This window comes from Epinephelus lanceolatus, chromosome 10, assembly GCF_041903045.1.
Source record: "Epinephelus lanceolatus isolate andai-2023 chromosome 10, ASM4190304v1, whole genome shotgun sequence".
Classification (NCBI taxonomy): Eukaryota; Metazoa; Chordata; class Actinopteri; order Perciformes; family Serranidae; genus Epinephelus; species Epinephelus lanceolatus.
The window spans coordinates 1995101-2012847 of NC_135743.1; the positions used below are offsets into that span (position 1 = coordinate 1995101).

Here is a 17747-nt window from a genome sequence, read left to right on the forward strand (position 1 = left end):
CTCTGATCACAGTTTTAAATGTGAATATTTTCCGGTTCCTTTCCGCCCCATAATTTTCTGACATTTTATAGATCAAATAAGTAATCAGTTAAACATTAAAATATTACTCCATAAGGAAAATAATTATGAGTTGCAGCCTTGGACACAAATGCTGCACTTGACTTTCTGTCACTTTTGGTTCTTCTTTAACACTTTGATTAACAGCACAGAGACACAGAGACACATGCAGCTCCGCTGGTAATGAAACTGGATCCTAAAGCAGGAGGTTAGTCTCTCTCTCTCACACACACACACACACACACACACACACAGCTTTATAGTAGCAGGCAGAGAGGAGCAGGGAGACGGTGATTATTAAAAACTTAGAATAACAAAAGGAGGTCTGGAGGAGGAGGAGGCCCGGGAGAAGTCTGCAGCAGAGCTGGAGCAGAGCACCGCAGAGGGTCCTGGAGGTTTGGAGGAGGTTTTGTAAAGGTCTGGAGGCAGGAGGAGGTCCCGGCTCTCACAGAGGAGGCAGGACTTTCTGGCTCTGTGGTGCGCTCCGACACCAGAGGTCCGCTTTAATAGCAGAGGAGGAGGAGGAGGAGAGGCAGGTCGACTCTTTTACACCGCTCAGAGAGAGAGAGAGAGGGAGAGGCTGCAGTCCACTCCTCCGTCCCGGACAGTCCGCATCGAGCATCCATGTGCCAAACAGACCTCTGGATCCGGAGCGCAGATTCAGGCGAGTCCAGTCCTGGAAAGACTTCAGTTACCGACTCACCGGCAGGAAGTCAGAGCCGGTGTGAGACTCTCCGGTCGTTATAGATCAGCTGTGTGTTCATCAGAGCTCAGATCAGCTCGGACTCTTTGCTTTGGACTCCTCTGGCTGCCGGAGCGAAGCGAGATCTGTTTTCAAACCTCAAACCCTCCGCTGCTCCTCTCTGGCTCCTCCACATCTGCAGGAGCTGCTTTTATCTTCACGTGTTTTCATCCTGCTCTCCGCGCACGACATGAGCAGCCCCGCTGTCTCCTGTCTGTCCGTGCGTCTTTGTCATTTTAATGTCGGTGATCTCCGCGCGTCTGGCTGAGTGTTTGCATTTCAGCGCAATCTGACAAACTGAGGAGGTTTTCTGTCCTGGCTGGAATAAAGAGGAGAAGTCAGCGGGAGGAACGTGGATCTGTTTCACTTCATCTTGTTTCCCTTTGGATTGATTTTGCTCATTTATTCCTCCGTTTCCACCCCGAGGATGTTGCTCCGCCGCCTGAACCCGCCCTCCTGGTCCACCTGTAGGTTTTCCTTCTGCTTTCTGTTGCTGCTCCAAACGCCCCGGTCCTCCTCTCCGCTAATTACAGGTAAGATTAAAGGGATCATATGGCTTCATAATAACACATCACAACACCCACCGTGCGTAAAATCTACCCAAACCCGCGGTTATTTAGTCTGCCGCGTCTCCGCGCTCCTTCAGCCTGGTGTTACTCTGCCGGGGAGCAGAAATCACTTCAGCTGCTTACAAACTAATGATCCATGAACCAGGCATTAAAACTCACTTTGGTGCATGATCACCAGGAAGCAAGAAATCAGCAGAATGCGGGATAAACACTTAAATTCATCTCTCCTGTGATGTAAATCACGTTTTAAATATAATTTACAAAGGAAATGTCAGTTTGCGTTTTGGTGGTTTTAAACGTTTCCTCTGAGGGTTCCGATGAGCGCTGCGTGATGAAAATAGACTGAGTGTTGAGTTTAACCCGGGTTATCCTCCCGGTACCTCCCTGTAAGTAATTGGTCTGCCTCCTCCAGTGGAAACAGGGTTGCGCCGGAGACAGATACCACCAAAATCCACCCTGGCGCGCGCGTTATTTGCAGCAGAGCTTGTTATTTGCAGAGGTAGTTTTCAGCCTGACGCGCTAAATCACGATGACATGAGTCAATATAAAGTCATTTATATCAAACTTAAGGAAATTATACGAGGATTTAGATCTTTAGGATGAAAGCTCTGCGTCAAATTAGAAGTGATCTTTACTCAAATTGTTGTTTGCGTCACCAGACGTTATAATTAACCCACTGTTTGAGTTAAGAGCAGGCTGTAAAGAGTAAATCACTTTCTTTATCAGCTCCTCTCTGCCCTGTCCTCCTCCTGAGCGCCGGCCTGTCCTCCTCTCTCTGCCCGAGCTGCTCCCACTTTGACAGGCGCATTGCATCATAGGATATCGTTTGTTTGCCCCGCAGCGCCGTTTGGAAACCAGAAGAATAGAAACGGAGTGAATGAAGGTGGATGTGGTGGATGTGGCTGTGCGCGCTGCCAGACGCACGGTTTTCATGCGTCTTATCAGCGGCGCGGGGCTGAGCTGCCTCCTCCAACGGGCTGTAGATGAAATGCATTTGATTATTTATTTGCTACCGGATCCCCCGGGGTCCATTTGGAGGGTTTCCATGACGACAGGAGTTAAATTTAAGGATTATTTCATTAACAAAAAGGAGAAAATCTCTGAAGCTGATTCAGAACAGACGCCTCGCTTCTCTAACATCATGCATGAGGAGAGCAGTCAGAGTTACCTGTGCGCACATCCGTCTCAGCTCTGATAAGAATAATTCCCGCTGATCAGGGTTTCCCCTCTCCTGGCTCTTATCTGTGTTCCTGGAGCAAACAGAAAGATGGGAATCAGATGGGGGGCCAAACCTGTACCAGATGGCTCTGCGGAGTCAAACATGTGTGTCTGTTTGACATGAAACAGGAACCTCTGAGAACCATCCACCTCTCTGTATCAGCTGAGGACGCGGCAGCGGTGTGAGCCCATTCTGCAGATCAGATTCCTCCACCTGGCATCCCAAACATGCTCCGCATCATCCGGGCTATTGTGTGCTCAACCACAGGCCGGAGGGTTCAGGGGTGGAGGTCTTAGAGCTGGACTGCAGCAGGTGGAGCAGCGGGTACAGAGGTCAAAGCTTTAAATCTGCTCCTGGACACTTGTTGACCGTCACCCCTGTTTCTCTGAACACTGTGAACCACAACTCACTCACTCAACTTCATTTTTATAGAAACAGCTTCAGTCAAAACTTTTAGATTAGTACAAAACAGTAATGTAAAAGATATGAGTTCACCAGACTAAATAAATGCGTCACATGGCCCTCATCTGACAGTTTGACATAACTTTTTTGTTTGAGCATTTCATTCTGTCCTGTGAACACAACTAAGTTCACATTTTGTAACAGCTTTCTTTAGTTACAGTGACCTATACAAATATATTGTGGTGAACTAAGGTTTGTTGATTGTTAGAATAAGGCAAAGAGATTAACTTTGAACCAGGAAGTGCTCTTTATTTCACCTCAGCACAACTTTATATCAAACACTCTAATATCCACACAGGCGGGACGTCACTGCACTGTAAGAAAAGAATCCACTGGTTTAACTTAGAAAAATTAAGGTAACAATTTGCATGCATCTTTAAGTAGTTTCAACTCTGGCATTATCGAGTCTTTAATTATCTGACAAACTCAATTAATTCAGTTTCACCAACATGATTTGATTTGACATCAAAAAGCTTATCAAGTTGAACCAACTTAATATTTATCCAAAAGCTGTGGTGATATGTATTGATCAGATTATTTTATTTGATATTCAAACTCATTATTTTAATTCAGTCTAACTCAGAAATGTCAAAAATGTTTTTGATTTTGATCAACTTCTTCAAATAAGTTGTCAACTGACTAAAGCATGTAATGAAACAAAACTCATTTTTTATTGTGAAAAATATTATTTATTCTGAACATTAATCACTAACCATATGAATCGTTTTTAGAGTGTGTGTATACGACTTAACTCTCGGTGCAAAATGTCTTTATCACAACATTAACTGTAACTTATTAGAACCACTGTGACATCTCCTCCACAATAATTCCGGTATAATTTTCAACATGATATGAAAAATTAATATCGTAATACTTGGAATATTTCGACTTGTTAACATATTGACGTCCCACTGTTACCCACGGCAACAACAAGCATGGCTGAAAGTGAAATGATGATCCACTCCTTGGTGGCTCCAAAGAGAGGAGCAGCTTCAGTAGTGTGGAATAAACTTTGACTTCTCTTAGCGCTCAGAGGGAACTCATTCAGTGGCTCCTCTGGCAGCAGCACAGCGTCTCTCCCTCTCCTCTCTGATTCTGTCACAAACCTTTGCTGATGGAAACCTACGTGAATAAACTCCATATATGTGACTGTATCATAACAGCCTGTCACAGGTTACAACCTGATGGTTACAGATGATTTATATATATATATAGATCCCAGGGGACACTTTGTTAAATGTGTAATTAGTGGTAGATTTGATTCAGTTGAACTATTAATATTGTGACAGGATCTGAATCTGACTCTGAGTTACTGTTGTTCACAAAAACACCCTGAAATATCCTGATATTATTTTAGGGCCATATCGTCCACCCCTACTGTGTAATAGGTAACATGAGTGAATTACAACATATTTAAACACAGTTTTCTTCGGCTTATGGCTTTAAACATGTGTCTCATGGCATTCTGGGAAGCTCCACCCATTTATCCCCAACACGCCACAGTATGTGAGGTGCACGATGACAGTGTTGTTTATGGCCCTAAACTGATTCACTGAAATTAGTTTTATAAATTTTAGTCAGATTAACTCAAAACTTAAAAGTTGTTGACTTAACATAAAAAAGTTATGTCAGGCTCACAGGGATGAGTTTTTGTGTGGAGTGAACACAAACATGACGATGCTCTGTGGTTTCATGCAACAAAACTTTCCAGTCAGTTATTGGCAAGCTTCATTCACCGGGTTTCAAACGCCTTCACCCGTCTGTGAACACAGTAGTAAAGATTCCGTCCCAACAAGAGGATGAAATAGTGGCGCACTTCTCTGATGTTACTTGCTTCCCAAAAGTGTGCAAGGTGATAGATGGGACCCTCATCAGGCGCAGATACAAGCGCCGGCACATGAGGATCAATTTGTGAACAGAATAAATCAACACTCAGTTAATGTCCAGTTAGTTTGCAATCACGAAGATGAAATAACCAACGCTGTAGCACAGTGGCCTGGCTGTAAGCTACCTATGACACAGATACTGGACGAGAGCATCGTCGCAAGTGAGTTTGAGGAGGGGAAGCGTAAAGGCGTCCTTCATGGCTGATGACACCATTCAGATCTCAGGTGGTCGAACTATCCAAACTGTATCACTGTATCATCTGCAGGCTGAATCACCTCTGTTTTACTGTTAGCTTTTAGGTATTACTCACAGGTTATTTTCTGCAGAGACTGACCATTTGATTTATAGCCTATGTAATGTTTGTTATAATTGGAGAAACCTCAATAAATCATTATTTAAAAAAACTAAATTGTTGGGATGCCTGTTTGGATTCTGGCAGAGCAGCCGAGCCCTGCCGACTCCACCAGCACTGTAAAATTTACAGCCTTCGAGTGTAATTAAACTGGCAGGGCTGTAAGTGGTGGGGGGTGAGGAGGGGGAGGGGAGGGGTCGGTCTTTGAGGCCTCGTTCTCAGTCGGACAAAATATCTTCCTCTTCTGTTTGTCAGCTGCTGTGTTCACCTCATATCCATCTATCCAGATACGTTCACCCACCTCACCCAGAGACAGGCCTGATTCATCACACAGCACCGTCTCTACCTTCAGACCTCAGCTCTGAACGGTTCACTCTCTGATTTAAAGGAAAACCTGAAACAGTGAAAAGGACCAAATCAGGCAGACTGGAGAAAGCAGTGCAGAGTTGGTAAAGAGGGTGGAGCTAAAGGACAGCAGGGGACTCAAACCTGTGACCTCTGCTGAGTTAAAGGTCGTCTCTCTGTGAAGGCTGATCATGTTCTGAGAGTCACGTCCATTTTAGAGCTGCTTCCAAGTTGGTAAAATAAATTAATCTATAAATCTTTTATTGAACTGATTGAAGGAGGAAGCGAAATGTCAAATATGATCTGTGTCCAGGACTTGAGTTTAGATATTAACACTTCCAGTCCCAGGACAAAAACTGTTTGTTTCTTCTGCTCATCTGCCTCTCAGAGTCTCTGAGAAAGTTAATTAATACTGAACCAAATTGCACCAAATTCAAAAAGGCACATCATTGGGTCCCCAGCGGTACCCCCACCAAGTGTGAAGTGGATCAGCTGAATAGCTCTGGAGATATGCAAAGGACAAACACACAGACTTTTTTTTGCTTTATGGTTCAATGACAAAGAGAAAGTTAGGATCAGACTATTATTTTGTTTAAACATAACCTTGTTCAGCTGCTTAGTGCTTCTATTTAACACTTTGTTCAACTTTTAGGCTGCTTTCACACCTGCCCTGTTTGGTTTGGTTCAATCTAGTTCGTTTGTGCAGGTGTGAACACACCAAAACAACCAGACCGAGACCTTCTTGAAGAGGTGGTCTCAGTCCGGCTCCAAAGGAACTCTGGTGCGGTTGGTTTGTGGTGAGAAGGTGTTCCGACCTGGATGTGAAGCAACTGCAGTCACATGACACATTGTTTGGGTTAAACATGAGCATGTTACAGTCCTGGAGGATTATTAATGTGCACCTCCTCCTGTACTGCCTTAATATGCACATTCAGCACATCCAATGCATCAAAACATTGTTTTCTAGTTGGAGCCACGCCTCGTTTTCAAACTGTATGCTTTGACTAAAATGAACAATGACATCATTGTCTGTCTACCAAAAACCATCATCCCTGCAGCACTCTATATCACACAGTATCGACAGGTTAGACAGTCAGCGTCTCCTCCACACAGCTGCGAGTTTACTGTCAATGTTTGTCAAAGTTAAACTCCACACAAAGTGAAGATGTGACTTATTTTGCCACCTCAAGCAAATGTTTATCCACCTCTCTGCTCACACTGAATAGAAGTGAACGGTGTTAATTTTGCTGACATGTTCTCACACCACCATTTTGGATGAACAGGCGATTCCTAAATCTTTACCACTACAACAAAGCAAAGAGTCAGCAGGTCACAGGTCAAAGGTCACTGATAATAGACTCACTACATGTTGCTCAAAAAGGCCTTTGACTTTTATTTTAGATCAACATGTTTTCACAGGTAAAATTTTCTGGTGATTTGTGCTTTTACAAGTTTTTGGTCAAATGTAAGATGAGATAACTGTGAAATGAACTCAGTGGAGAAACTGCATCATGACAGATAGACTGAAGCAGTAAATGAACGAATCAGGGTTGAGATAAAAAAGAAGATAAAAAGAAAAACATTCACAATTAAAAAAAAAAAAAAAATGTTCAGTCTGGTGTGAAATTTCATCATTTTAAAACCAGTTCCTTAAAAGCAGATACACTGCATCATGGTTAAACAGAATGAGATTCTTCTCCTCAGAGAGATACGATCAGCTGGAGGAAACAGGAAGTAGTTTGACAGTCACACAGAGTGAATACACTTTTACCTCCGCTGACCTTGTTCATGACAATAAGTTCCTACACGGAAGGAAGTCACTATTTCAGAGCGTCAAAACAAACCTGGCACATGAACAAACAGCCAAGCATCAGTCTGGCGCTTTGTGTCTTTATGCTGTCGCTCTTTGAGCAGGACGAACTGCTGGCTGTGAGAGGCTGACATCTGTCTGCTTCTACCCATAAACCCTTGTGTTTGGGGTCACTTCCTGGAGTCGGCTCAGGTTACATTTGCCCTCGTAACAAACCGACTGACTCACGTTTTTTAAGACCTCAGTTTAAATGTCACTGCTTTTACCTGGACAGACAAACCCCACACACAACGAACGTGTCACACACGCTTTTCTGAACAGACTCTAAAAATTTATCAAACAAAAAGTTAAAGCAGGAATATTTGATTTTTTTTGGCCACATGGGGGCAGCAGAGCTGTAAACGCAACACTGACATGTGATCGCACTAAAATTTTGTAATGGTGAAAGTGTTTTCAAACAGCTGTCTGTTTATCAATCTGGTCTCTTTCCGAAGTCGTCGAAAACTGACGCCGGACACCGTTGAAAAGCCGTCCTCTCATTTCTCCATGATGCATGGCTGGGCGTCGTTATTGTTGAACAACACCCAGCTGCGTCGGGGGGAAACGCTGCGTCAACAACCAACACACTCAGCATACCTTGCATGTCATATCTTGACATGGAAAGTCCATGACCAAACGTGGACATGTGACGAGGTCGCAGTGAGAATGTGTTGGGTTTACACATCCTGCAAAAACAGAGAAACATCAGCATTTATTTGGAGTTGTGTTTGTGTCCACCTGGTGAACTTAATCCCAATATTTACTCTCTTTTATGCTGTGTTCGAATGGAATCAGTAAAATGGTAGATGGACAGCTACATCTGGACGACATGAGAAAAACAAACAAATTAGCAGGACGATAAAACAAAACATGTATGACGATATGATGCGATGGTGATGCCATGTTGTTTCCAAAGAATGGAACAAAACATATTAAAGTTATTCCATGTTAATTATTTCATGTTATTTTTCTGGTAATGTCCACTAATTTTTGAGCCTTGTGTGGTTGTAAATTTTATTGCTAGAGGAAGGCAAAAAGTTAATAATTCAACTTTGAATGGCGATGCCGTTTACTGTTACCGTTGCTGGTATTCTCTGCCAACCTCACCCAATTCCACCGTCCTGCTCTCGTCCACTCAGGGAGCCATGAGCCTCCCTGAGTGACTAGCGGAAAATCCATGACCCCCCCTCCACCATAAATTAGTTTTTGGTTTTTTAAAACTTTCAAGTTTGAAAGTAAAAAGTTGAAGATAAAATCCTGGAGTTGAAAAAACCTTGGTGTTTCTGTCTTGTGGTTCATGCTGGTTAGTTCGTGCAATTGCTTTATTTTTGGCCAAATTTTAAATGAGACATGGAATAACGTGATTTTAATAAAATATCACTATTTTAAGCTCAGATTCAGTTTTGTTTTTTTTCTGATGGAAGCGTTCATTGCACAGGATGTGTCAAAGGACCATCGGAAATGTGTAAATCCAAAGATAATCTCTGTATCTACAGTTTCTGGCCGTGATAAATGGTGTGATTTTGGCGATTTTTAATGAAAACAAGTCTTCTTTAAAAATCTGTGGTAAAAGAAATACAAAATACAAGCATTTAAATTTGTATGCCCCTCCCCTAAACTAAAATAAAAAACATAAGTCCCTCCCACTGCTTAAGAAAATTAGTAAAAGAAAACGATAAAATTAAGTAATGAACAGTCCCTACAATGACACCCAGTTTGCCGTCTCCCTGATCCCATGTGAACGCAGCATTAGCTCTGCTTTGGTCTCCACCAGTGTGTGAGTAAACATATCCTGCACTGTAACAGCTCAGTTCTTTGCTCTGTTCATGAGAGCCGTGACAGTGAGCCAAAACAATGATCTCAAAGACACTAAAAAGCTTCACAGAGCTGCAGGGTCATGTGATAACTCTCTGGTTTGTGAAGCGACGCCTGTTGATGCAGAAATATTGATAAGTGCAGCTGTAATTAACCTCTGTGCATCGTCTGGTCATGATTCACCTACTTTCAGTTCACAGTTTATTTAACCCGAGTGTGTGTGACGTCATGTGGACCCGACAGGTCTGTAGGGTTGGTCACAGTCAAAAGTCCAGCCCCGCCCTCAGTCTGCGTCTCACCTTTGTCACCTTCCTGCTGTGGTTCACAGGTACCGAGGCCAGCTGTGAGAACGAAGGGGAAGTCCTCCACATCCCCAACATCACTGACAACCCCTGCATCACCTGCGTGTGTCTGGTAAGAGCAGTTACTTGTACTCTCCATCCTGTCCGACATGTTTCAGAGCTGACTGCTACTGCTGTCGCCCCCGCTGAATGACTCGCCACCCGCCCTGTTTGTTCTCGCCACCTTGATGTGTAAATGCTGCTTCAGCTTTTCCACTCGGGCTGATAGGACAAAATGACCTCTTTAAGCGCTGATAGTGATATTTGTAAAGCTGATTATTGAGCTCTGTGTGTGTTTCTTATCGGGAGGTTGTGTAAGATTTGTAACCCAGCGACAGGACTTTGCAATGCAAGTTTTGGCGGGATGTTGGTGAGACGTGAAGTGTGCACTGTTTGATTTCATGGTGTTTACAAGACTTTTTCTCTCAAACAAAGTAGTGGTTAAAAAGAACATTTATCAATATGATCAGAGCAGAATTTGACGTTAAAACTTTGTATTTCGAGAACGTTTTGTGGCACGAGGCCAGGACGAGAGGTTTTTTAAGTGAGAGCAGGAAGGACTTTATGATGCGACTCTGAACTGTTTTCTGAGGATTTACAACAAACTCACAGTGAAACATGAAGTGGGGATTGTTTGTTTTAACAGACATGCCTGTCGTCACGCTGTCTTGGCTCGGCCCGGCTCTTAAAACCAGCCTACAAAACGTTAGGGGACGACTCTTTCCTGGAACATGTGCTCTTTGACCCCTGACCCCCGCGCCACAGCTCTACCCCCCATCGACGCAGTAGAGGTCTTTGTTTTAGGGGATGAGAACGAACCAACAAGGCTTTTCTGTGTCACTGCCTCGGCAGCAGCTGAAAGAGAGGGTTTGGTTTTTAAAAGGCGTCACATGAGCAGAGTTTACCCTCCAGGAAGCACGCGGGTGTGAGAGCTGTAGGGCTGCATGATGTGTGTGTTTGTATGCACACGAGTCAGAGCCCACATGTGCGTTTGTCTGCATCCTCAGTTTATAAATTACACACTTTACAATACTCCTGATAATTATCTGCATCACGTCCACTGAATATGCTTGTTTCTGATTCATGGAAAGTTAGGAACCTCAAACATTTGTATATCTTTAATCATTACTCTCATCGTCTGATCTCAGTTAGTGCCACACGCTGTATTCGACTGTCAAATTCAGTTTAAACCTGCAGAATTCGATTTTTAATTTTTGTGGAGATCATGAAGGAACCAAACGTTTGTTGAATCAAAATATTCTGGGGAATTGTATAACAAGATGCACAAGAAATCTAGAATATCCCCAATGCATGCAGTCTGATAGGTGACAGACTCCTTACCCACTGCCAGCAGACAAGTACGCCTTTCTGTTCTTATTTATTGGAGTGTCACGTTCAAGGTCACGGACATGTCAGAAAACCGGGTTAGCAAACAGTAGAAAGCAGCATGTAGGCCAGGGAAAATGTGACGGTGGTTACTTCTTTTTATGTCTGTTAATGATTCAGTGTCTCTTTCAAACTCTGTGCCGACTGATTTGAAAGATGTTTGAGTTCTGCCTGGACGGAGATGGACTGTATTGTAGCAGCCTGTCACTGCATCGCGTAGGTACAAGGGCTTAAAGTAACATGTCCCAGGCTGGTCTCATACATGTTTTCCTACAGCCCCTTTTACACTGCCAGATTTTCGGCGAATGTTGGGCTGTTTCGCGTTTAGACACACAGAGCCGGATTGGCGAGTTGATCCGAGGTGCCCAATTTTCCGCCTCGTAGGGTAGACATATTGGTGGAACCCTTTTTGGTTTAAACAGACCGAGGCGACCTTCTGCTACAGGAGGGGCTGTTGATGACTTGTGGGAGGGGCTGTTGAAGACTTGTGGGAGGGGCTGTTGAAGACTTGTGGGAGGGGCTGTTGATGACGCCGCACGTGAGACCCACTGGCGGTGGATAAACAGGAAACAGCTGATAGCAGGAATTAGCGAGCAGCTAGTAGCAAGAGGGAAACACAAACCTGACAGACACTGTAAAGATGAGCAGCAGAATCACCGAAGGACTGACCAGCCACGGCTTCCCTCCCACGTCACTGTTTACGTCACACGCTGAGCTACACGTTTTGTTACTTGCTCACGCCCCCCATTGCCCCGAAAAAGGCACATTCTGTATAAACAAAAGTAGGTAGGCGGCATTTTGCTGCACTCCCCGATTTTGTTTTTATACTGCCAATGCTGAAAAAAGACTGATTGGGCTTTCCTGCACATTTGCACAACTCCTGTCTAAAAAGGGCTTACGAAAAGCCCCCAAATTCGTAGCTACATATCCCACATACTTTGAAAGCCTGAGATGCGGGTCACAAAAAAATGAATTGGAGTCACGTGTTCGGATCCGTGTGAGCTGTGAGTCATTTTAAGGAATGTCCTCACCTTGTTTCTTTTACATAACTGTACGTTAAGGACGTAATGTCATTCGTTTGGTGCAAATTCATAGGATATCGTGCAAACTGGGAATATGTTGCACGTCCACATGGGTGTCAAACTTTTGTCAGAGCTGATTGCAGCTGATCGGAGCTGGAGCTGATAAACACCTGTAACTGCTGCAGAGTCATTTGACCCAGAAGTGAATGGTGATTATAACCTTTGCCATTAAATACAAAAGCCAGATGTTAGCGGGTTTTTATCCAGTGGAAAAAGGATCTTTGCTCTCCACTTCTTCGCCTTTAAAACTGACAGTTAATGATGACAGTGGTTAGTTGTCACTGTAGACGAGCTGCACTTCACCCTGAGATGCTCTGATGTCAGAAAATAACAGACCTGATGGAGGAACATCGCAGCACAAGGCCATAACTCACCTCTTCACCTCTTATTTTCTCATAATGGGACTCTGTATGTCACCTTGTACATGAACAACTTTCTGTATTGAAACCCCAGCACCTGATTGGCTGTTTTAAAGTTTCCGTTGGCCTCTGATTGGCTGCTCCCTCCGGCCAGCAGTGTGACTGAGCCGTCCTCTGTGTTATCAGGCGGACATCAGCCAAAGCCCTGCTGAATGCTATCAGTCATCAGCAGGCAATGGCCGGCCTTTCATCTCTACTTTAACCCCCCTACACACACACACACACACACACACACACACACACACACACACACACACACACAGAGTCATAAACTTACATACATTCAGGGCTCAATCTTTATTGAATTTGGCCTTTGTTTATCTCCTAAAATCTTTTTAAACCTATTATGTATGGATCTTGTTTTTTGCCTTCAAGCAAACACTCCTAACAAACAGATATCAGCTCCCAGTTTTATTTCTGCCATGTTTGCCTGGTAAATTTTTAATGTCAATATCTTTTCTATGTCTATGGATAAATTCCGGCTATAAGAAATGTATAAAGCTTTCTGTTCTTTACGTGACACAAATCCAACCACAAAGAAAATTGCTCAGCTCCTGCTTTACGTGCAGAGAAAGATCTAAATCTGTACTTTTTATACATTTCACATTTCGTATAATCATGAAATTATTTGCAGAAATATGAGGAAAGCTTTTATCGCTGGTAATAACTGGGACTTCAAAGTGAAAAAGTAAAACCAAAAAAATGAAATTAATCCTCCAAAAACATCAGATGAAAGGTGACTTTCAAGGTGAGAAACATCTCACAGTGTGGCTGCGTACTGTTCATATTATTATTTTACCTGTGTGGACTCTGGCTGATTTGCAGCAGTTATAATTCACTTTGTTATCTGAACCTTCTGTCAGTATATCCTGACGTGTCCTCACCACTAGTGAACAGTTTGCTCGTGCAACAAGAGTAAACGTTTTGATGCTAGGTAACGTAACATCCAGGTTAAAGTCAGGTTAAACTGGACCTTCAGCAAAAACTATTTCTTCACCGACTAAATTTCCTCCACCCGTTAAAAGACGACTCTCTGTGTGTTGCCGGGCGTCTTTATGGGGCCGGGGAGCCATCAGGGCTCCAGTGTCACTCATACATGGAGGGGTGGGGGGGGGGGGGGGGGGTGGAGGGTGGGTTTGGCTCTCCAGTTGGTCCAGAGTACCTGCTAATGGCCCTGTGGGTAGGGACACACTAACACACACAGATACACACACAGAAGGGCCATTGTGTGAGTCGGGGTGAGGCCCGAGTGCTGTAATGGGGCCAGGAGTGGATGTGGCTGACAGACTGACTGACAGGCAGGTCGCCATGACGATCCGTTATCTCGGGAGGGAGTCGGCCCATCTCAGTCATGCTCTTCATCATCCTCGTCTATCTGTCTGTTCATCTCCGTGTCTTTTTCCACTCTCTCATCGGCTCTTCCTCCTCACCCTCGCCCTCCTCCTCGCCCTCCTCCTCGCCCTCCTCCTTGCCCTCACATCGGCTCCTTTTCTCACTTGTTGTCGTTCAGATTTTCTCTCACGTGCACCGAAACATGTAAAAGTCAGCTGCTTTTTTCCTCTCAGCATCGTGTGGCAGTCAGAGCTGGAGTCAGGTTTAGGTGTCAAGTCAGGCGGAATTCTCCACATGTGGATGCATGATTGTTACTTCCTGTCAACTCTAAAGAAATGTTACCGTTGTCTAAAACCTTAGTAACATTTTGGGTGAGAGGCGGGGTGCACCCTGGACAGATCGCCAGACTATCACAGGGCTGACGCAGAAGCCCCGTTTCCACCGAGCAGTACGGTTTAGTTCTAGCCTGGTTCCAGACCATAGACCCCGCCCACTCAACTGAGGAGGCTTGCATCTCTGGTCTGGCATACTGCAATGAATTTGCGATTTAATTTTTTTTTTCCGCTGGACGGACCAATGAACACCGGGGGTCTAGCGATTGGCCAATCAGCGCCACGCTGATGTCAAGCTGTACGGTAACTGGTGAGGATAGCAACAATGGCGACCACTAGAGATCCTACAGACCACATTAACGATGCTATCGAGGTATTTCGCCACTACGCGTTAACGGAGGATCAAATTAAGGAAGCTGCTAAACTGGATTTAACGGCGATGCAGCTGGGTGTGCACGACGACGGAGACATTTTAAACAGGCAATGCTCGCTTGTTTTCGGCACCCCCGAGGCATGGATACTAATGATGTCAGATTCTGGGTGAGTCGTTGATCTCTACTGATTGGTTAGAGAAAAATCAAATTCCCTCCCCCTTGTAAATCGCCTTCAATGGAGGCGATGTCAGACTGAAGGTTCTGAGAGCTTCAATCTGACACTCAGGCTAATTCAGTTCAGTTCAACATTGTTTCTGTTCCCACAGCGAAAGTTGTGGATGGTCCCAACAGAAGCGTTCCTTAGTGTCCCCATGTTTGGTCCCCCCTCTGTTGGGGTACCTAGCACACAGATCTGGTACTAAAAGGTGGAGCTAGAAACCCTGCAGTCTGATTGGTCAGTAGAGGACGCTCACTCTGGTTTTATGTAACCTCTGTTCATACATCAGTAAACTACAACTATAAAATGAAAGAGAAAAAAATCACTTCATTCACTGGGCCGACTGCCGGCAACTTTTAAGGTGGAACGTTAACTTGTAATGTTACTCAATGCATGAGTTGATGACGTGAATCCATCAGCACACCTTAAATTTCACTGTGACAACTTTGACCATCACTTTAGTTTTTATATGACACACACTTTTAGTAATAAGTGGATCTTCTTAGAGACAAATATTACACACGAGTTTCTTGTTCTCTCTGCTGTGACAGAATTGAGCCGACTGACCCTTAAAAGAGAGATGATTCATTTTGAAATAAGATAAAATGAAGAAGAGTGAAATGTAAAAATCTGTTGTTTTAACTGCTTTGAACACAAAATGGAATAAACACACTCAGAGTCACACATTTCATCTGCTGCTCTCGTCCTGCCGGGATTTAATTTGAGTTTAATACCTGAACTTTTATAACATTGCAAGCAGCAACTGTCAGGCAGGAGGTCGAAGGTCACAGCAGCTCATGAGTCGATCAAACATTCCTGATGCAGAACACACAGAAGAGTTTTACCCTCAGTCTCTGAGATCGATCTGAGACAAAGGTCAAAGGTTGTTTCCTGTCAGTGTCTCAACTCAAACAGAAGCTGATCAATACAGGAGGGGCGAAGTGATAACCACCTGATAACACTGAGCCCACACCGATCCATTTATAACATGGAAAATATCAGGCAGTAAAACTTTAATGATGGATTTCAGTCAGGTTTCAAAAGCAAAAGTCAGATGAAAAAGAAAAAAAAAATAGATAAAACATAAGGTGACAGAAATATGGAATTATTTCTCCTGCAAACTGAGTGGCAGGAAGTGAGGAGGATGAAGTGAGGAAGAAACAAGAGATGAAAAGAGTGTGTGAGGGTCAGACGAGGAGAACAGAGGACCAGTACAGATGTCCTGCCAGATCTTCAGTCCAACAGTTACAATAAAAAGCCTCAGTGAAATAAATCTGGAATATAATTAACTCATTAAAACATTATTGTGTCCTCGGTGCCACAAGAGTTTTTACAAGAAAAAGTAAAACCCCCAAACTATATTTTATGAATGTGTTTTGCAGGGATTCTGGAGAAGTTCAGGATTTGGGGGCTGATGGCTTTTTTAGACGAAGGTGAAACAATCAGGAGATTAACTTGTAGAGATGAAAACTCAAGTCAGACTTGATTCATAACTTTGACGACTTTAGACTCTTGCTACTCGTCTTAGACTTTAACATGATGACGCATTACTTCATCTGGACTTCGGCCTTTTGACTCAAAAATACTTGATACCTTCCCAGAGAGGGAAGAGAGGCCCAAAGAGTGATAAGTATGTTATTTAAAGAGTGTTCCACAAATCATTTCATTTCCTTTAATTTCCATTAAAGCTTTTCATCCTCAGCATGTCGGCATGCAATTCCCCAGATCCACTTTGTTTGAACCGACAGCATGCAATGGTTACAGTGTCAGTTGGAAAAAATAATACCAAAGATCATTTTGTTTGCGTACAACCGCTACTCGATGGTAAACAATACATGCAGGTCAAAAATAACAGACAGAGACGCAATAACTTTCAATAAACATGGTTTAACAAATTAATGCATATTCAAAAAAAAGCTTTTTTTTAATCTCTATTTTATTTTAGAGCAGCAACGTGTAGGGAGGCACTGGTACTGATGAAGTATAATCATTGGACAAAATCAAAAACACATAGAAGAATTCCCTGTCACAAATATGAGCTGTATTTAATTATTTTATTCAACCATTAAGTCGTGATGGAGCTTGAAATTGTTCTGTCACAGTAATGGATGGATCAATACTCAGTTCTGGACAGAAGTTTAGAAAGCACAATCTGCACTGAGTGAAAAATGGACATCACAAATTCATTATGACTCATTTAAAAAGCATTGTTAGCTTTTGTAAATCAGTTATTTTTTACCCTGTTGTTAAAATGGCATTACATCAGGTGAGGAGTGGTATGACTTGTTTAGGACTCAAAACTCAAAGTTTAGGACTTGGAACATGACTCAGGACTTGCCTGACTTGACTTCGGACTCGAGTGCAAAGACTTGAGACTTACTTGTGAGTTTGTGCAGCATTATCTGTTGTATATTTCTGTAAATTGAACAATATGTTTTCTTTGATTATCAGGAAACAGCATGAAGGGTCAGGGTAACCATTTCTGTGACAATGACTCCGTCACAAACAGATCAGAGGCCACTGCCACTAAAATTTGTACTTGTAACTGTATGTAAAATCTGGAGTGGAGATTTCAAGGCTTCCAAACAGACCAAATACAGTCAGGTCCATAATTATTTGGACAATGATACAGTTGTCGTCATTTTGGCTCTGTACACCACCACAATGGGTTTTAAATGAAACAATGAATACCTGCTTAAAGTGCAGACTCTCAGCTTTCACTTAAGGCTTTTTTCAAAAATGTAGTATGAACCGTGTAGGAATTACAACCATTTCTTCACACAGTCCCCCAACTTTAAGGGCTCATAAGTATTTGGACAAATTAACATAATCATTAATTAAACAGTCAGTTTTAATACTTGGTTGCAAATCCTTTACAGTCAATGACTGCCTGAAGTGTTGGACACATAGGCATCATCAGATGCTGGGTTTCTTCCCTGGTGATGCTCTGCCAGCCCTTTACTGCAG

General features: G+C 43.3%; 1 protein-coding gene across 1 annotated transcript in view; it reads left to right on the forward strand.

The window, feature by feature from the left end:
• Positions 1-641: 641 nt before the first annotated feature.
• The window catches only part of bmper (BMP binding endothelial regulator), a 43473-nt gene continuing 26367 nt past the window's right edge, over positions 642-17747 (forward strand). Inside the window, exons 1-2 of the mRNA XM_033639608.2 lie at positions 642-1332; positions 9626-9711. Coding sequence (XP_033495499.2) covers positions 1227-1332; positions 9626-9711 — 192 coding nt within the window. The 5' untranslated portion in view covers positions 642-1226. The remainder of the gene's footprint in view (positions 1333-9625; positions 9712-17747) is intronic.